This window comes from Amblyomma mixtum, chromosome 1 (genome assembly GCF_055824585.1).
Source record: "Amblyomma mixtum isolate Tamu chromosome 1, ASM5582458v1, whole genome shotgun sequence".
NCBI classification, from domain to species: Eukaryota; Metazoa; Arthropoda; class Arachnida; order Ixodida; family Ixodidae; genus Amblyomma; species Amblyomma mixtum.
The window spans coordinates 29,780,167-29,800,945 of NC_143012.1; the positions used below are offsets into that span (position 1 = coordinate 29,780,167).

Sequence of the window (20,779 nt, forward strand, 5' to 3'; positions counted from 1 at the left end):
ATGAACTCCACTCAGGAGAGGCCATGTTTTGATCTCAGGGAATACAAAATAACTCAAACTGCTCAGTTAAACACCGGCTTACATCCATCCATGATGCCTGCAAACGTAGACGTGCTTGTAATCACGGTTTGCAACAAAAACGACTTAAGGCAGTCAGGGCGGAGAGGTGGGCCAGTTGGTTTCCTCACATCCCAAAATTAAAGGTGCACTGAGGAGGAATCTGAACTCGTCTTTTTGCCGCGGAAACTCAATCTGCACGTTCCGAGCATTCTTAGAAACTTCGATTTATTGCCCTGTGTGGCTGATTTTCCTAATTAAATCGAATTAACGTCCGGCTCCCGCCTTTTTTTTTTTTAATTCTCCCTCGTACGGTGGGCGGAGTCGACCAACGCGTGGAGTGCCTTTCAGCCAGTCCCACGGCAGCTTGCCGCTCTGCCATCGGTGGAGTAATAAGTAGTAGTCCGTAGAAGCAAATAGTCCGCGCGTATTTTTATTTCTGCGGGCTTATTTTGCGGCTATATTATCTGCGAATGAAGCTATTTATTCACGGAAACCTAAACAACAAAATAAAGCGAAAAGCAAAGCCTCCACGGAGCTGGCTGCAAGGCACTCCACGCGTTGGTCGAGTCCGCCCGCCGTACGAGGGAGAATTAAAAAAAAAAAGGCGGGAGCCGGATGTTAATTCGATTTAATTAGGAAAATCAGCCACACAGGGCAATACGTCGAGGTTTCTAAGAATGATGGGAACGTGTAGATCAAGTTCCTGCGGCAAAAAGACGAGTTCAGAATCCTCTTCAGTGCATCTTTAAGGCTTATCAGTGGCAGCATGTAAAGTAGAAAAATAAGGTATAATGTTTTGCAGGACCACAACAACCTGTTCGAATGATCACATTAACATTACTTTGATGCCATGTACGACTGCTACCCGTAAACGAAATTTAAAGACAACGGTACGGCACCCATGTGTGCTGCTTTCAGTCAAAGCCCCGAAAGTTTATCAGATGGATACTGCCCATTATTTTTGTACTTTTGACGAAATTGTGTGGCAGCAGATGTGTTACGAAACTAGAGGGGCCAGAACTGAACAAATGGGAAATAAAAAAAATGGGCCACGCACCTTTCTGTGAGCAGCCCTTGGAAAAACATGCTGCGGCAGGGGGCCTTCGCAAAACTTTTAAAAAAGTAAGTGTGAATAAGCAAATATTTTCTGACATCTGCCGAAAATGTCACACAACAATTTAATGAACAGCAAGGAGAGTCCAGACATCACAAGTATCCTGCAGTGCTTGAACATTTTCTATATACAAGTGCAATACGCTGATCTCGCGTTAAATATGCCTGTGTAATAACTCTCCCCACGTGAAACTCCGGCATTCTAGCGACTCTCACATTTTCACAACGAATAAGTTAAGGAACTTACTTCCACCCCTCCGGCGTGTTTGACGTGACCCCGATATCCGTTTCAATTTTCCCGCATTCACTTGCATCGTGGGAGTCCGGCTGGCGGTGAAATTGCAGACAGAAGCTCTGCCTGCAGCTCATCTGTTGCAGAAAAAACCCTCGGGTACCAGGGGAGCATAAGCACTGAATTTTCGTTTTCCAAATCGTTCTCAACTGAGCCGTCATTATATAGCAAGCAATAACTGAATTTTTCACCCCAGCATCACCGGATGTGACTATTTCCGCCAGTCCCCCCTTCAATACGAGCACAATAACTGAATTTTTCACCTCATCATCACCGGATGTGACTATCCCCGCCAGTCCCCATTCAACAAGAGCAAAATAACTGAATTTTTCACCCCATCATCACCGGATGTGACTGTCCCCGTCAGTCCCCATTCAACAAGAGCACATTAACTGAATTTTTCACCCCAGCATCACCAGATGTGACTGTTCTCGCCAGTCCCCATTCAACATGAGCACAATAACTGAATTTTTCACCCCAGCATCACCAGATGTGACTGTTCCCGCCAGTCCCCATTCAACACGAGCACTTCCTTTTCAAGGTAGCCGCAAGAGTTGTTGACGCAGAATTAGGGACAGAAGGCTGCACGCTGCGCTCACCGACCAGGCGAAAAAATTGCCAGCCCTAACGAAATGGCTGCCACGATATATACTCTCTTAACCAGGTGATGAAGCTAACAATTAGCCCAATTTAAACGAAAAGCCACTGACTCAGCAGTAGCAATGTCCCCCCCATTGGACTCTCAAAACCAGCTTCCCTTGACAATTCGTGGTGCCAAGAATGCCGTGTTTCCTCCCACGACCAGTCCCAGGACCAGGAAGAACGCTGCCATCATGCCAGCGATGGGCGCGTGCTCGGGACTGGCGGCCGCCCGGGGTGCGTACATCATGGCCAGGCTGCTGAGGTAGCCGCTCGACCAGGAGAACACAATCATGGCGGCCACGAAGCCCCAGTTGCTGGACACCCAGACGGGCAGCACCCGATCCTTGGGCAGGTAGTTGCAGAGCAGGAACAGCGGCAGGAACACCAGGCGGGCCACCACAGCCACCCAGAGGAACCGCGGACCAGGCTGTCAGGGGGCAGTGTCAGTTCATTTGTCGAAGAGGACAAGTAGTCTCCAGTTCAATTCAAAATTTTTTTCCTTATAACAACACTGACGAGGACTCCGCCCAATTTCTTTTGTGACGGAACAGTGCAAAACACCGGGACAAGAGACAAACGCTGACTTACAACTGATTTTTATTTCGAAGAAACACCGCTTCTTATACCTTCTTCACACCCTCAAAACACATGCGTCACAACCATGTAACAAGTGAAGGCGGGCTAGTTGGTGGTTGACAATGGAGTGCATATTGCAACCGCGCAAAACGACGAGGGACGAAGAGAGGAAAGCACAGGACAAGACGCGGAACTTCAACTAAGGTTTACTACAGGAAAACCACATTTATACAGGAATCGTAATCACACATGATGAACAGCCGATACCATCAAATAACACAGGCACGTGGGCGCGCGTGGCACAAGTTAGCATCTAGATAGTTAAATTCTTTCTTGGATAAAGATACGGAAGTGGAGCTAATGCAACGGTCATTTTCTTTTTTTATGCAGTAGGCTTCGAAAATTTCCCTGCTAAGCTGGGTCGTCAATCTTTTCAAGACAGTTGTGTCGCGGAACCTAGGCGTGCAGTTACTACAATGGCGACAACGTTTTGCCAGTTCCCCGCCCCCCGCCAATGATTCAACAGCGGCGCGATGATCTTGAAGCCTGACATTCAGGCAACGTCCTGTTTGCCCTATGTAGCAATTCCCACATGTGAGGGGTAATCATGTGTGATTACGATTCCTGTATAAATGTGGTTTTCCTGTAGTAAACCTTAGTTGAAGTTCCGCGTCTTGTCCTGTGCTTTCCTCTCTTCGTCCCTCGTCGTTTTACGTGGTTGCAATATGCACTCCATTGTCACAACCATATCGTTCAAGCGTGCTAAAATGACAACCTAAGACAAATAATCAGTGAGATTTATAATCACATTTTTAACATGTCAAATTCTTTCTTTGGTGTTTTGCGCTGTTCCGTCACAAATGAGTAACCAACATGCCCAAGCTGCTGTCCTGGTCCAATTTCTGCCTGCTAAAAATTGATTCCCTGGCTCATTCTAGCCAAGCTGGTGTGTGTTCGGCAAGAGGAGACGCACCTACCCCCGAGGAAAGTGGATTTAAAAGTTGAATACTTTTCGTTTCCTGCTACTCGATTCAAACTCGGTACGTCAAGGCCAAGAAGGACTCTGTGAATGTTAGTGTAGCCTAGCCTAAGAGATCCATGCTGAAACGGCTGCATTGATGTCACCACAATTTGCTTGTGAGAACAGCTGGTGGTAGCGATACCTGCATTCATTCTTTGATCTTTTCTAACCTATCAAAGCTCTATTTTTTGTTTCCAGTCTATCGACACTGGGCAGCTTTGTCTCCAGTGCCGCTTTAAATTACCCGGTCGAAATAATGGTAACTAAGGAAGAAAAAATGCAGCTACTCCTTCCAAAATCATCCTAAACTCTGCAACACTCTGTCTGTGGTTCTCGGCTTGGCTATAGTCTAGTCTTTTAATGCTAATAGTATACCTCATCCTGTTTCAAGCAACCAGTTAGTCCAGCTGCCCACGCTCTGTGATATTCATCAGATGCCCACATCTACAAACTTATCTTGATTCTGGATATTTCACACAGATCGATGAGAGGTATTGTAGAAAAAAAGCACAGCCTAGATGAAATAATGGAAACTATTGTGCAAACAGCAACCAGGCATCACAAAAATCTTTTTTTTTTTTTTGCATTAAGCGTTGCCACCGAGCTCTCCTCTCCACCATATTCAAACAGCGACCTTTGTGTACAATAATATGAATACCAAATGAGCACAAACTAGGCAGAGCAACAAGCCAGCTACGTCCTCATTACTTCATACTTCTGGAAAAAAAAAAAAGAATTCAGCAGCCCTTGTGAAAAAGTTGTAGGAGAGGCGATTTGAATCACACGAATCTAAATCTGCGACTGCATCAAGTTCATGAAAAGAGTACACTGCGCCAATTGCAAGGAGGTGACCATTTCATGCACAGAATTTTGCACGATTCTGAACCCACGACTACTTTCGTAGCTCTTTCTCTCGGATCAAATGAGCAACATTTTTAATAAAATGGCCAGGTGCATGCTTCAATGACTAAGGACAGGTGCAAAATATTAGAGCATTACCAGTATTTCGTTACACATATGTTTGTGAAGTGAAAATTTCGCCCGGAAGCTCAATCTGCAATGTGCAATGAAAGTTTGGCCCTCTTTGACATTTCAGTTTCTTCAGCAGTGTGCAGGGCAAAACATAGAAAGACCAAACAATTTCCTCATCTGCCTTTTCTACATGGCCACTCATTGCCTGTGTTCCTCTCCTCACCAACCTCCACTGGTTGAAACTGTACAACCAACTCCTGCTGCAGTTCATATTAGCAACAGGTGCATGCGATTAATGGCAGCAGCTGTCAAGAACGCACTTGCCACAGCAACACAGCGACGTCACATTGACCAAAGCGTGACCCTCTACACATCAGCAGCTCTCGACTACCAGTGCTTTCGGCAGCTTCTGGTGCGCTTCGATGGCGCCTGGTGAGGAATGGAGCAGTCGATTTCATGCCGAGCACGCCAGCCTAACTCCTGCAGATCGGCTGTTACCAATTCCACAAGCAGGCACACTACGTGCCTTTCCGCATGTTGCAGGAAAAGCGTGCACCGCTAATGTCTGGCCATCTGTGCGGCACAATAACGCACGGTGCGATGCCGCGTCAGTTGAAAATGCCTGAGTTTTCAAGCCCTAAGTGAACAAGCAGGTGCATTTTGTGCGTAAGCACCTTTTATGTGGCAGAGGCAATGTGTGGCATTTGACGTGCGCGCGATTCAGAGACCTGACCACGTCAGATCCCTCAGCCAGAGCATGTGCGATGGCGCCCTACCTTTCACGCATTGGCAGGTGTGCTTCCCCCCCAACAGCACACACTCACGCAAGATGGCTTTCCCACTGATTTGCGCGAAGGTGCATAGAAGCCATCTTGCGGGGGTACACTGTCATGCGTAGAAGCATTTTATACATTTTTTTTTATTTCCTTGACAGTGGCGTGCACACCACGTGAGTACCGTTGCACGAGGTAGCAATGGTTCACGGTTGTTGCCTTGTTTGTACATTCAGTCCGACGGGAAACCAACAAATGGTCTCAGGTTGTTTACATTACCTGAAAATTCGTCATAATGGGAGCCTACTGTATTTGTCTCCCAGTCTCTCCAGAAAAAGCTCTCAGACAATGAGTGACAAGGAACTGTCAGACACTGGCTGGAAGCCACACAATCACTCCCACTTTTTCTTGGAACAGCTTCCTCGCAGTCACGCCAAACATTCTGATCGCACAATGAATACAACCGAGAACATGTTGACACCGAGAACTTTGTACTTAAGCCCTATGCATTAACGAATACATGGCATTCAAATGGCATATCGCAAATATCCAGCACTGAGAGGTGAAGCATTAATGGCCATGCATCAAAAGGCAAAGCAGCTTTGAACTCCATAACTATAGGGGATCATCAAAAGGTGTGTAAAAGAAATGTAAACAGCTGCAAAACACACACATACAAAAAGTGATTAAGGACTTTATACAGGACATGCTTGTCAGCAAATTTGAGATAACAAGGGGAAAAGCTTACCCAACGAACCCATATGGGAAGAATATTGCCAAGCATGGCAAACAGGTTGAAGCCCAGAAAACAGACCGTCGCAGTGAAGTATTTATCTGAGGAGACAAAAAGAACATCCAGAAAGATAATTTGGGATGTTAGAACCAAACATGCTAACAATAACAAGGTGATACACTTCCAGAACCACCAGCCTACAGATTCAGTCAGCCACTGATGAAAGATCTCCTACAGGGGTGTTTAAGGTGCACGAAAGAGCATTCTGTAACAATGTTTGTTTGCTTTTATTTTGTTTTTTACTAACCTCATCACCTGCGATGGCCAATGAAAATCCAAAAATCCACAAAGACACCCAAAGTAACTTTTATTACCTTTCTGGACACAACGTGATTACTAGTTTGATAAAACTGTTACATATTTGTAGTTCCAAGAACATATCACCGAAACAACAAGCCCCAAGCACGCAGATTATGTTTTCTCCTCATCTGCTGCCACAAGGCTGATATACCAGACCATCTGCTAAGCTGAACATAGTCCGACCAGCAAACAGCACGCACATATTCGAAGATCACTCTGTGTATTACTTCACCGATGGCAGAGCGACAAGTCACCAGGCAATTGACTGAAAGGCACTCCGTGTGTGCTTTCTGCCATGGCAACCATGTTGGTTGACGCCGCGGCGGCTAGAATTTCTTTGGAGGAGAAATTCTAGAGGTCCGTGTACTGTGCGATGTCGGTGCACGTTAAAGAACCCCAGGTGGTGGAAATTTCCGGAGCCCTCCACTACGGCGTCTCTCATAGCCTTAGTCGCTTTGGGACGTTAAGCCCCATAAACCAAACCAAACCATCTTCCAATTCTCTGTTAACTGTTAAAAAAAAAAACGGGAGCCGGGATGTTTAATCCCATTTAATAGAGAGGTCGGCCAGACAGGATAATGATTTAAAGTTTGTAAGAGTGCTCAGAATGTGTAGGTCGACTTCCCCCAGCAAAAAAATTAACTCAAAATCCTCTGAAGTGCACCTTTAAGATGTCAATACAGATTAAAAGGAAAAAAAAAACAATCATTTTAGCTCTGCTCTGCGTTCTGCTCAGCAGAAAGTAAGATCATAGTGGCTGAGATGAACTAACCAGTCAAGCACAGTAAAGCAACGGTGCTAACTTTGTATTGCAGCAAAATAGACAAGGTCTAAGAAAAAACACATACACAAAAAGCACACAGTCCTTAAGCCACCTCTCTCTTTTTGCTGCACTAAGGCAGACCGGTCATGTTGCACCATTTAGTCCAAGTACGTAAGCACCTTAATCAGTACATGCCTGTACGTTTGAAGCAAAACACATCCGAGACTTTTAAGAGCCAAACATAGCTACAATTTCTTTTACATTTGACAGGAAAAGAAAAACGATCCATCTTAGAAAAGTAAAAGCCAAGTAAAAACATCAAATTTTCTTTTTTTGCGACCCCGAAAGCAATGAAAGCAACAGGCTTCCAGAATAACCACCATATGCTCACCATCTAGTGGGAACGGCTCGGTGTCAATGCGCTTGATATCAGATGTGACGGCAGGAAATGCGGCCAGTGTGACAAAGAAGATCAAGAAGACGTTAAGGCACTGCGGCCAGACCTGGAAAGCCAAAACAGCGCTTGTACAGATGACGAATGCACCAAAGCACAGCAAAAGCAGTTGGGTGGTACCAAAGTTCAGGGGTCTACCGTATCGACTGTCTGTGTTTCGTCTACGGTCTATGTATCGACTCTGCCTCTCAACAGGAGTTCAATAAACCCAAACTATAGAGTGATATACTTCTGCACTGGATATTGATGGGGACTGTTTCTGACTGTTAGATATAAGCCTTATTTTGATATAGCCAGGATCAACTGTAACTACTAGGGGTGTGCGAATATCAAATTCTTCGAATACGAATCGAATACGAATACTTGGCTCCGAATATCGAATCAAATATCGAATAATCAAGGACAGACGCATTTAACCACTACAAAACATTTATTTGAGCACCCAAGAACATCGCAGTTCAACTATCGATGATTAAATGAACACAAAAGGTGTGTGTGGCTGCACAAAAAGTATCAGTCTCGAACATTATTCTTAGAAGAGTGGAAATATCATAGGAGATGGCTGGTACACAGCATTGATTAATGCTAGCTCGCCATCAGCACGAACGCGCGTTCCTGGGATGAACATAGAAGGTTGTCGTGAAGGAAAACCCGCTGCTCCACATGGTCAGGCAGAAGTAGTTCCCTTCTAGCTGAAACGACTCCTCCAGCCACAGAAAATGCCCTCTCACTTGGCACTGAACTCGCACGTATTGCGAGGTACTTCGTGCACAGCTCTGACTATACCAGCTTCGCAGGTATAGCCCCAAAGAAGCTCACCAGCGCAGTCAGCTACGGCATGGCCCTTGGAGGAAGGAATGCGGATTGCTCTGGGCGCCGCCTTGTTGTTATGTCTCTGTGAATAGGGCTTGCGGACCGAAATGAACGCCGGTGCTCACAATGAATATTCGGCTAGATACGAATATTCGCGTCGGGTCGAATATTCAAGACAACACGAATACTTGGTTTTCGAATCGAATATGAATATTCGAATTATATTCGAAAATTTCGAATATTCGCACACCCCTAGTAACTACTATAACCCTACATAAAGTATACAGAGCATCTGGTCAAATTTACATTGAAATTACAGGGCCGCAGAACACTTCAAATTGCCTGGGATTTCGAATGAACTGAGTTTGAATTATTGAAGTTTTACTATATTAGCAATTTTTTTTTTTTTTTTTTTGCTACTAAAGGCTGCTGCTAAGCAGTAGAAATTATTATTACTCAAGCTGCCTATTTAAGGCATTTAAGAGTCTGTTTCGCGATGTTTCGGTGTCTAAATGCCAGCCTATTCTGGAGTTTTTTTAGTACAGCGAAAGCTTGTTAATTCGACCCCCGTTAATTCGGAAAATCGGATAATTCGACGCGCACGCGAGGTCCCTACAATTATACATAGGAGTCTATGGGGCGAAACTCTCGTTAATTCAAACAAATTTTGCCGTGTGTCGGTTAATTCGACTTCACTCCACAGCCTGCCAAGCCGGTGCGCCGAGAGCAAAAAGAAAAAACACTGCCACGAGCGGCGCTACTGTACGGTTGATAGGCCATCTGTATGGTCATGACGTCATCAGCAGCGTGAGAGAGGGCGAGGGAAGCAAGGTTAGCGGCGGCCGAAGCGGCCGAAGCGGTCGGCGTCTTTCTTTGTGCTATGTTGTGTCGCAGCAGTCGTGTTGGTGTCGTCCGCTTAACCCTATCGACATCAAGTCTCGTTGTGACATGTGTCGTCGTTTCTGTGTGTTCTTGCTGCTACGATTGCGGTTACTTAACTGTAACGCGGCGCCTTTTTTGGTAACTGTGTGCTTTGCCAGCGTGTTTACTGCGCTGCTTTCGAGTGGGTAGCGCGCAGTGCCTGCGCGCCTCGCCTTTGTGTCCTGTCAGCTGACCGAGGATGAAATGATTGAAGTGACAGGCGCTGCCAGTGACGGTTCGTCAGAAGGTGACGACTGTGAGCCGTTGCCCCAAATGGCGAAGAGCACGGTGAAAGAAGCCTTTTCCACGCAGGAGGACTTCTGTGATAAAATCCCTGACAGCGCGTGTGCCGCGGAGCACCTGGCAGCTGTTAGAGCTATCGTAGTTGCTCAAATTCGCTCGAAAAAACAGACAACGATAACAGATTTCTTTGGCAAATAAAGGTATGTCCTGTTGCGGCAAACGTTTTTTTGTTGTTCATTCGATATTTCGACATTCGGATCATTCGACAATTTTTCGCATTCCCGTCAGTGTCGAATTAACGAGCTTTTACTGTACCTACATTTCCAGGTCCTACTGATTTACGCATGAGAAAGTTGCTAGAACAATGCCAGAGTGACGAGGCATACCTGCTTGAAGACGAGCCAGTAAGGGGGCCTCCTGGAGCGAGGCGTTCTGCTGCTGGGAGCAGAAGCCATGGCCGCCAGCCGCTGGTGATGCCGGTAGCAGCGCTGTCATCATTGCAAGGCAGAATTAATCAAACTGATCCCAGGACTTGTCACACTCAGCAAAATAGCAGGCCAATGGCCCCGAAACACATACCGTATTTTCCGGTGTATAAGACGCGGGTTTTTTTCAAAAATCTTGCTGGTGCGTCCTATACAAGGGTGCGTCTTATATGCGAATTTTCCGTTTTTTTTTGCGAGTTCAGAAATTACTCAGGTTCATGTTCAAGCTTTTTTCACCGAAAAAATATTACTACCAATAATGCGGTTGTAACATGGTTAATACTTCAATACGGGGACCGCCGTGCGCAACTTTTTTAGGTGAACTTTATCATGAAACGGCGGGGTTGACCACTTCCGGGATCTTAAACACGCGGCCGTTTCGGAGGCCCCAAGCAAAGGTAATGTGAAATGCCAAAAGATGGTGACAGTCGCGCTTCTGGCCATTGTCAAGACAAGCCAAGAGAAGCCGATGTTTTTTTTAGTCACCCTTTGCAAGTACGTAGTGCGAAGAGAATGCTTCAGCCACATTGCCTTTTCGATAGCACATCCGAAGATGAAGACTTTGAAGGTTTTATGTAAAAATTAATTGTTATGGACATAAAGAGAGTTCTTTCGCTTTTTTTTCTTTTGTGCTAAAACGTGGGCAGGTATGGCGTGAGTGTTGCCTTTTTCACAATCACTTAGCGTTGCTTAAGAACTTCTCACACGTACGGTGCATTTTGAGATGGTCGCATAAGCATGTTTAATTAAGCCTCACTAGCCTAAATGGGTAAATTGGGGTGCGTCTTATACACGGGTGCGTCTTATATACCAATTTTTTCAATGACAGCCTGCATATATGGTGGGTGCGTCTTATACAAGGGTGCGTCTTGTACACCGGAAAATACGGTACTGCGTATTTCAGTCGGCAATCAGGAGCAAGTTTTCTTGCTTTGCGATACCGAAGAGAGTGTTTCAATGGCTGATTTACATTTAGATTCTGAGTTCTGATTAGTCTGTGACGGTACGCTCTCTAGACTCCCTAGACATCTTGCTCCTTCGCCTATTCGAATGCACCGATAAAGATGCAGAAGTGAGAAAACTTGATAACTGCACAATGCGATATGAAGTACAAGCCAACCATTTCCTTTTTTTTTTTTTCCCCTTTTACTCTACCTTATTAGCACGGTACCGCCCATCCACTTATTCACCCACCCCCCCCCCAACCCCCCAAACACACACATACACACAAAAAAAAAAGCGGCTCGACTGCAAAGCAAATAAGAAACAAGTACAATGAGCCAATAATAGGAAGTAGACTTTTACACATAAGACCCCTAACTTTCTGCGGCAGAAAACTTTTAATTCCATGAATTGAGGACAACGAATCCAAGAAAATCCACAGGAAACATCAAATAATGCTTCAAAACGCACCTCGCTTTACTTTCTGAACCAAGGTGAAAATACAGTGTTGATTTTTTTAAAGTTTTTCAAGGTAGCCAAAAGCAACCTTCGTCACCGAGCTTTAAAAGCCGCCAGGGGAAGCCAGCCTTTTTAATGAGCTATTGAGCTCTGACAGTGTTGAAAAACTGTCAGAGAGCGATGTACTTTGGCTCCCTTGTGCCATTCAAAAATAGCCATCATCATCATTAGATGGCTGAAAACAAACAGCGACATGCAGGCCCACACAAAGAACTGCAACAATGGCTCACCAGCAACGGCAGGGCAAAGTAGGAGTCAAGGCACAGGAGCAACACCAGCAAAGCTGACAGGAAATAATAGATGGCCGCTGTGCGGGCATTCGGCGAGGCTGCAAGGCAACACCAGGGACCAGGATGAGATCGCGGATGTGCGCACAAGTAAGGACCACACTTTTCCGCTTTGAATCACATTTGTGCCCTGAAAGGACAGAGCTGTTAGCAACTATCATTTCTTAGGGCTTGATTTAGGGACTGAATTAAGACATTTAGGGAATTAGGGGGCAAGAAAAGAAAGCAAAAACCTTAGTCAGCTGGAAGAACAGGAAGTGTAGGGGTTGTTAACATTTTCTTGTGAGTATACTTCAACTCAGCACTCAAATGACAGGGATACGTTGTGCCAAAGACTGGCCCCGTACAGTAGACTCCCTTTAAGACGAACATGAAGGGTCCATGAAAATTTGTTTGTCTAATCAGAAGTGCCCCCAGAGAGGATAGGCAAGCCAGCAAGGTACGTCCAAACATCTTGTTACACGGGAGCAATAAATGGGAGATAATCGCAGGGAGAGCATTTATTGCTCCATGCATGAAGTGAGCTGAAAAGTGAGGGTATGCAACAAGCTCTAGGGGTGTGCGAATGTCAAATTTTTCGAATACGAATACTTGGTTCCGAATATCGAATCGAATATCAAATAATCAAGGACAGATGCATTTAACCACTACAAAGCATTATTTGAGTACCCAAGAACATCACAGTTCAACTATCAGTGATGAAATGAACACAAAAGATGTGTGTGGCTGCACAAAAAGTATCAAAGTCTCGAACATTGTTCTTAGAAGAGTGGAAATAGTGGAAATATCAGAGAAGATGGCTAGTACACAGCATTGATCAAGGCTAGCTTGCCATCAGCACAAAAGAGCGTTGCTGGGATGAACATAAAAGGTTGTCGTGAAGGAAAAACCGGCTGCTCCACATGGTCAGGCAGAAGTAGTTCCCTTCTAGCTGAAACGACTTCTCCAGCCACAGATAATTCCCTCTCAATTGGCACTGAACTGACACGTATTGCGAGGTATTTTGTGCACAGCTCTGACTATACCAGCTTCGCAGGTATAGCCACAAAGAAGTTCACCAGCGCAGTCAGCTACTGCATGGCCCAACGTTACGCATTGCTCTGGGCACCGCCATGTTGTTATGTCTCTGTCGATAGGACTTGCGGACCGAAATGAACGCTGGTGCTCGCAATAGAATATTCGGCTAGATACAAATATTCGCGTCGTGTCGAGTATTCGAAACAACACGAATACCTGGATTTCGAATCGAATACGAATACTAAAAATATAATATTCGAATTATATTCGATAATTTCGAATATTCGCACACCCCTAACAAGCTCACTTCATTCATACTACTTGAAAACAGCATTGGTGTAGTCTCTTTTTCCCACCCTCTGTTTTTCCTATCCCTTCTGCAATGCTAACTATTTACGTTCTTGACTTGTTTTTACTTCCCAATGACTCCAAGGACAGTGAAGGTGCCCAGCTGGCTAGCCATGTGGTACAGGCTCCAAAAGCATAGCATACCAAAAATAAACCAAAAATACCAAAAATAAACAACGCAAGCAAGTACACAGAAGCAGAATACTTTTGCAGCTGAAGGCTTTAACATGCATAGACACACAATGATAGGTAAACTCTCTTTTTGCAATTTCTTTTCCTGCACAAAAGTTATACATGCTCTTTCACTCTGTTCAATGCAGATTAATTGGAGTTAATTTGAACATATTCCAAAGTTACTCGCTAATATTCACAAATATGCATGAACAGGCTTGCCTACGCAGACAGTGCTACCTCAAAAGCAGTACTCTGTATTAACTAGTAATGTACTTTCATGAAAAATATTCATTGAACAGAATGAGACACCCAGTTATATCAATTGCCACACATAACTAAAACACAATGAGAAATGAATTAGCAATGATAATGCCAACAATGAAATTAAGAAAACATAATATACTTCACCTGCTATGGTAAATATGTTTAGTAGAGATGTAGCAGTACCACTGATATTCTGAAAAGAAATATTCATAAAAGATCAATAATTCAAGAACACATCTGAAAGCAATTACTCCAACTCCTCTCTTTGTTAAGGGGGGACATGGGTCTTGGAGCATTTTTTGTTTACTTACAGACCAAATGCAATGAAACTGCACAGACTTATTCGGTTTTTTCTGCTGATGTCAAATATGCAATTTGTATATTTCTAGGCCAATTAGTTCCTGAGATATTAATATATATCATGCCATTGTCTGCTCAAACAATAGAAAAAAAATGAGCCACCAGAAATTTAATTTTAATGTGTGGGTAGATACTACAATGTGTGAGGAATGCAACGCTGGAAGCAGTTTTCAGTTTTTTGTCTGTGGGTCAAATGGGCTTAATAGTTAGTTTTCAAGTGAGTTAACCAGACATACAGTGCCAGAAAACACATGGCACACATGAAACTAACTATTAAGCCCATTTGTCCACAGGGACAAAAAAACTCAAAACTGCTTCCAGCATTGCATTCCTCACACATTGTAGTATCTACCCACACATTAAAATTAAATTCCTGGTGGCCCATTTTTTTTCTATTGTTTGAGCAGACAATGGCATGATATATATTATTATCTCAGGAACTAATTGGCATAGAAATAAACAAATTTCATATTTGACATCAGCAGAAAAAACTGAATAAGTCTGTGCAGTTTCATTGCATTTGGTCTGCAAATAAAAAAAAAATGCTCTAAGACCCATGTCCCTCCTTAAGGCATGCGAGAATGCGGTTTCCTAACATTTCTAGGGGGACAACGAATCAGACAAAATAACTATCAGAAAGCAAGAAATCTTGGAAAGTGGTAAGTGAAGGTTCAGATTCCCAGCCACTCCAGCAGTGACAATGTTTAGGAGACTGACAATGCAATTTGAACAGCGGGTCCTGGTACACACAGTGCAGCCTTCATAAAAAAAAAATGTTTAGAACAAGCTCTTCCCAAGAAACCTGTCAAATGATCATGATGGCACGCAGCTGTGTTCGTATGGTTTGAACACACACAGTATAACAGTACGTGATCAACATAATACTATTCTATGCTTAACGCATGCACATCTACCTTCAATGATATAGGACACAAGAAAATGGAAAGAGCCAGCTAAAAACCAAGAGCTGAAGAGCTGCTGCCTTAAAACACCGCTGGCTAGGAGTCGGTGGAATTGAGCACATGCATACAACTGTTTGCTTACAGAACCAAGGACAACGGCATTCGAATATTTGCCAGGGAGACGGGCAGCCACGCCGTAAATGCTGTTCTGGTAGACGCCGCACGCCACTGCAGTGAGACGAATCAGAACAGTGGTTTGTAACAAGAGTCAAAATGACATTACTGATGACATTTACAGGGAAGCAAGCAGACACACACACAAAGAGGACACAGTGTGATGGCAGAAGACTTCAACTAGCAGCACTAAAACAGAAGTCCTTAAAAGACAGTTTTAGTATAGCGTACGCAAAACCTTTGCTTACGCAATAAAATAGCGCATGTAGAATGCGCATGCGCAGAACGCTAAAAGAAGCTTAGCGTTTAGCGTACGCACGCAATTTTCTGGAAATAGCGTAGCGTCTTTGCTGGGCTTGCGGAGACAACATGGCGGCGCCCTGTTTGCCCGCTTCGGTTCTAAAATACCTCGTCATCGAGTTATTCGGCGCTCAACTGGCAATAAATGGTGGTATTCGCTTCCGCTTTCTGTCGTTTCACTGGGACGCAATGTTATGTGCAATAACTTGCCGGTACTCTTGAGATAGCAGTCTGTTTTCAAGCCCGTAAGCCTAACGACAGGTTGTGTACACTGTCGTCATGGCAACGGCCATTTTTTAGCACTTCTCAAAACGACCTCAATTTTTTTTTTCGACGTGTGGTGGCGCTAGGTACTTACCCAAACGGGGCTGAACCTGGATGTTGTATATCTACTTAGCGCCTATTGCGGAACGGTCCGCAAACGCTCAACTGAAGGTGTTGTTCGCGCTTTGAATTTAGCGTACGCAAACATCTTGCGTGTTGCGTACGCAAAAAACGCAAACGCTATACTAAAACTGTCTAAAGTCTGAAGACTGCCGCCACCTTTAAAGCTACTGCACCCCAATACAAGCAACATGGAAAGACTCACTGTTCAGCACAACCACAAGGGCCATGGTAACGTAGAAGAACGTAATTGGCCCTGGAAAAAGAAAGATGGGAGGCTTTATCAGTTTAATGAGACAGTGCTGATGGGTCTAATTTTGGCGGTCATTATTAGACATCGCTCAAACAAATGTACAGGACACAGTCATTAGGATGAGGTCACTTTTGCTTTAGGAAGAGTTGCTTCTTGAGATGTTTTAAGGGGGGACACTGGTCTTGAAAAAAAAATTTTTATTAATGATGTCACAGTTACGAAATCTTCAGGGCATATGTATTTTTGTGTGCTGATTCTAAATGTGTCATTTAATTTCAGGTAAAACAATTCCTTGAGCACTTATGCACTTTTTATGCTAGTATTTTGTGGAGAGTTTTGAAGAAAATTTGCTGTGGGAAACTTGCTGAAATGTATGCCATTGGGTTCTCTTGATACCAAGGAATACAATAAGGGTGAAAATGTCTTCCTGCCTATCATAGAACTTAAGTTATAGAGTTTTGAAGTTGTTGTTTCAGAAATGAGAAGGAAAGTGTGTATTCCCGTTTCTAAAGTGGCAGCTTCAGTACCCCATTACTTAAGTTCTATGAGAGCCAGGATGATAATTTTACCCTTATTGCATTCCTTGGTATCAACAGAACCCAATGGCATACATTTCAGAGAGTTTCCTGCCGCAAATTTTCTTCAAAACTCTCCACAAAATAGTTGCATAAAAAGTGCATAAGTGCTCAAGGAATTGTTTTACATGAAATTAAATGACATACCTAGAATCAGCGCACAAAAATACATGTGCCCTGAAAATTTAATAACTATGACTGAATTAATAAAATTTTATTTTCAAGACCAGTGTCCCCCCTTAATGAACTGATGAAAATTCCTGCTATCAATGAAGCAGTCTTGCCTTTATTCAAAACATTGCTGGCCACTGCTCAGATAAATTATTACTATCGCTCTTTGCTCCCCAGAGTCAGCAACACTACGTAATAGTATTGATGCCACTCAGCTAAGTTAAACAGCGACACCGGTCGGTCAAGAAATGAAAGAAATGAAAGTGGCAAGAAATGTAGTGCACCTAGAAATGATAAATAGATGTGTGTGATAAGAGAGAAATATATGCAGGCTTATTAGCAGCACAAAACGCACCTAGAAAATATGAGTGCAATCATGATGTCAATTATGTCAGTGCACGTTTACGAACTCCAGGTGGCCGAAATTGCGGGAGCCCTTCACTACGGTGTCGCTCATAACCTGAGTTGCTTTGGGACGTTAAACCCCCATAAACCAAACCAATTTTTTATTTGGGCAAACGACTGCAACAACATGCTGCAGATTATTAAGAGTCCATGTTTCCAAAAAACAACCTGTCACATTTCCATTTTTCCCAGCCAATGAATATACTATCTTCATTACACGTAACGCCACATATTTATGCACTCAAGAATTCAGCATGAAGCTCAATTTTTCAGGGGAATAGCACGGGAACGCTGCTTACATGAGGAAGAATCCACCATGGCCAGCACAACAGTCGCAATGAACACAACGGCCTCAACGAGGATGCTAACGACAATTCTTGGCGTAAGGCTACGATCTCTGTTGGGGGAACAAGAGAAGCAACAACCAATGACATCACTCACAGCACTGTACAAAGGGATGGAGTGGGCAAAACAACATCTCCCAGGCACACATAATCTCAGTACTGGAAAGGGCACAGAACAGAACTCCACCTAGTTTTTGTTCTCCTGTGTTCTCCTAGTTTTTGTTCTGTAGTCTTTACGACTACAGGCGAACCTCGTTATAGCAAAACGGTTTATAATGAAATAATTGATATAACAAATGAATGGCAGTTACCACCGAAAGGTCGGCCAACATGGGCTATAACAAAGCTAGGGCCACAACGAAGTAATTGCGAAGTCCCTTCGACTTCGTTATAACGAGGTTCAACTGTACAATGATATTTGTTTGGCAGCAATAAAATATGTTTTCTGTTGATGAAACTGTATTTAAAAATGAATCATTTTCTTTTCCTGCCACGCAATTCAAACTCGAAAAGGACCCCGTGACGACCATTTGGAAGTGAATGGTAGTAGAACCTGGCCTCGGAGATCAGCGCAAAAGAAAAGTCTCCCCGTGTCATTGCACTTTGCTTGTGAAATTGACTAGTGATGGCAACACCTGTATTTATTCCCCCCCCCCCACCCCCCTTTCCTAGCTTACAAAAGCTCAGTTTCGCGGTGAAAGTAGCCTATTCGCAACAGGAATGTGCAGTTACAGCTCTGCCACGTGGGCAGAGCCTGTCAATTCCTCCCGTGTACTCACCCAAATTGAAGAAAGAGGTTCAGAAAATTGCACAGCAAATTTGGCAGCTGGGAGGCCAGCGTGATGTACCCCATAAAGTCGTCCCTGTACAGCTGCAGCTCGGTGGCAGCCGACGAGCCATTCGGAAGCACCCCTTCCGCCAGCTTGTAATCTTGAAAGTACTGCAAAGCAAGTACACACCAAGCATCAGCAGTGTTCTCCACAAACCACACCCACTGACTGGACATCACAGAAAATGAGAAGGTGATCGCATTGGCGTGGGAACGCTCTTTCTTTGTTTATATCCCAGCCAGTGCTCAAGCCTTAAAGGGACACTGAGGAGAAATTGAAGTTGGCTTGTATCGGCAGAATACCAGCTCCTGATTACAAAGACGCCACTCATACTGACAACAAAGCTCTTGTAACGTAGAAAAGAGCAAGAACCAAAATGCAGGTATCGCCGCCGCAGGCCAAACTCGCAAGTACAAGCGTGATGACGTCATAGGACAAAGCAGTGTTGCTAGAACCAATGGTTCTAGCAACACCAAGACACGAGAAGCCACAAATCACTGAGGCGCAACTAATGCATGCGCAAATCTCCTTGACGTCGCCAGATGGTGCCACGTGCCCGGCAGCTACGCGCGCGCCTGAAGCATCGGGACTAATCAGCGCCTGCTCACCGGCGTTAGGCTGGCTCCCGGTGTTCCGCTAGCGGTAACAAGGTACACGGTATGCTAAGGGTGTCTATTTGCGAGAACTTCGTTGACGACTTCGAGAACGAGATCCATCGTAACGCTGGCAAAACGCCAGTGCAAACGTAAGCGAAGCGACTGTAGCGACGGCCGCAGTAGCCGATAGATGCCTTCAACGTGCGGCCGGTGGTAGCTTTCTTTTCGGCTGCTGCTAGGCCGCACTGCTGGCCGCCAGAAATCACGGAGTCTGCGTCACGTCATGATCACGTCATGTTTCACGTCGCTTAGTCCTGTGTCGTCATAGGAGAATCCCAATTTGAATCAGAGCGGCGGGAAAAACTTTTTCAACTTCGAATCCAAATTTCTTAGAAATAAATGCATCTTTCGTTGCCGGCCAAGTGGCAACAAAGCCAGGACATGCCGAACTATCGGATTTTGCTATAAAAAAAATATTAATAGTGCTCTCCTCACTGTCCCTTTAAAAATCATTCTTTCGTTCAGATACTTGTAAGAGTGCATTACATGAGGGGGGGGGGGGGGGGGGTATGAACTGTGGCTCGATGAATTGACTTGCACGGCTAAGCCTAAACATTCCAAATTCTTTCTGAAGCCAATTGCTTTAGAGCACTGGCTTCAGGCACGAAACTTGTGTAATAAGTCCAAGATAACAGTGCAACAAAAGATGAAGCCTGCCACACTGAGGTGAGATGATGTGCTGACAGGCTTTAGGCAATAACACTCACTTTCTCGGGGGAGTTTAAAAGCCTTTGGGTTTCGTGATAGACATCGCGTACATGTCCAGCATGCGAAAGATGGAAATCATGCAGTGCCAGCCATCGCCACATTTTCCGCAGACAGGCTTGATTAAAAGTGAGCAACATTCAAAAGACAGAGGGCTTCTAACTTCAATATCTCGTTCACGCACATTCACCGACTGAACTTGCAAAAAAAAGCTCCCCAAGATACTCGGCAGCGCTGGGAAACAAAGCAGAGGGCGTGAGCAATTCCCTCTGCCCACAGCAAATGCAAATATGCATCTACAGCAAAACTCATGACACAGCAGCTTGACACTCACCGACTTGGCATTGATGAACATGTTCCATGGCATGAGCGTGCCAACGCCATGTATGAGCAGGATCAAGTACAGCAGATTGTAGGAGTCCTTGGGGGTCGTTTTGACTGCCGGCAATCCGTTCAGCTCCTCACCCCTTTCGCATATGTGCCTGTATACAGGGCCATTTCATGAAGCAAATCCCATCACAGCAGTTTGAGTGCAGTGGGAGAACATCCATCAAGAAGCAACACAAAAATACTGCAAATTTCAGTATACGAAGGGGTACCCAAAAGAAACCGGACTAAATTTTTTGGTCGGCAAAGCTTCTTTGGTACCGCGTTTTGCCACTAGGAGCGCATAGAACGAACATTCCAGAGTCAGTAAGCCGAGTGCCGTCGCTGAAGGAGGTCAGACTAGTTTAGGCAGAGTTTTAGAGTGACGACTGTTTTGTGTGAATGTCGTTTTTGCAATGGCTGATTTTCGTGAACAGCGTGCGCCGGTGAAATTCTGATTTTTGCTCGGAAAAAGTTGAATGGAAACTCTTGAAATATTAAGAAAGACGTACAAGGACGATGCTATGGGGACAACTCAAGTGTTCCTGAATCGAATCCTGAATCAAAGCAACAATCATGCCA

The 20,779-nt window shown here is 44.5% G+C and overlaps 2 protein-coding genes across 11 annotated transcripts in view; both read right to left on the reverse strand.

The window, feature by feature from the left end:
• Positions 1–1,626, reverse strand: part of LOC149365920 (neutral amino acid transporter A-like) — a 28,692-nt gene extending 27,066 nt beyond the window's left edge. For 3 of the 7 annotated variants that reach the window (XR_016283330.1, XM_089547238.1, XM_089547243.1), the window contains exon 1: positions 1,421–1,626. Coding sequence is in view for 3 of the 7 variants with exons in the window: in XM_089547238.1 (XP_089403364.1) it covers positions 1,421–1,626 (206 nt within the window). In the remaining 4 variants the exon portion in view is untranslated. The remainder of the gene's footprint in view (positions 1–1,420) is intronic. The other 4 variants (XM_089547264.1, XM_089547252.1, XM_089547257.1 and 1 more) reach the window with 3 other exon arrangements.
• Ent2 (Equilibrative nucleoside transporter 2) overlaps positions 1,223–20,779 on the reverse strand; it is an 86,661-nt gene continuing 67,104 nt past the window's right edge. For all 4 annotated transcript variants that reach the window (XM_089547302.1, XM_089547305.1, XM_089547296.1 and 1 more), the window contains 11 exons: positions 20,166–20,313; positions 18,420–18,580; positions 17,596–17,693; positions 16,098–16,148; positions 15,177–15,262; positions 13,917–13,965; positions 11,913–12,010; positions 10,123–10,224; positions 7,697–7,808; positions 6,198–6,283; positions 1,223–2,534 (listed from right to left, as the gene is read on the reverse strand). In XM_089547302.1, the coding sequence (XP_089403428.1) occupies positions 2,208–2,534; positions 6,198–6,283; positions 7,697–7,808; positions 10,123–10,224; positions 11,913–12,010; positions 13,917–13,965; positions 15,177–15,262; positions 16,098–16,148; positions 17,596–17,693; positions 18,420–18,580; positions 20,166–20,313 (1,318 nt within the window). In that variant the 3' untranslated portion in view covers positions 1,223–2,207. The remainder of the gene's footprint in view (positions 2,535–6,197; positions 6,284–7,696; positions 7,809–10,122; positions 10,225–11,912; positions 12,011–13,916; positions 13,966–15,176; positions 15,263–16,097; positions 16,149–17,595; positions 17,694–18,419; positions 18,581–20,165; positions 20,314–20,779) is intronic.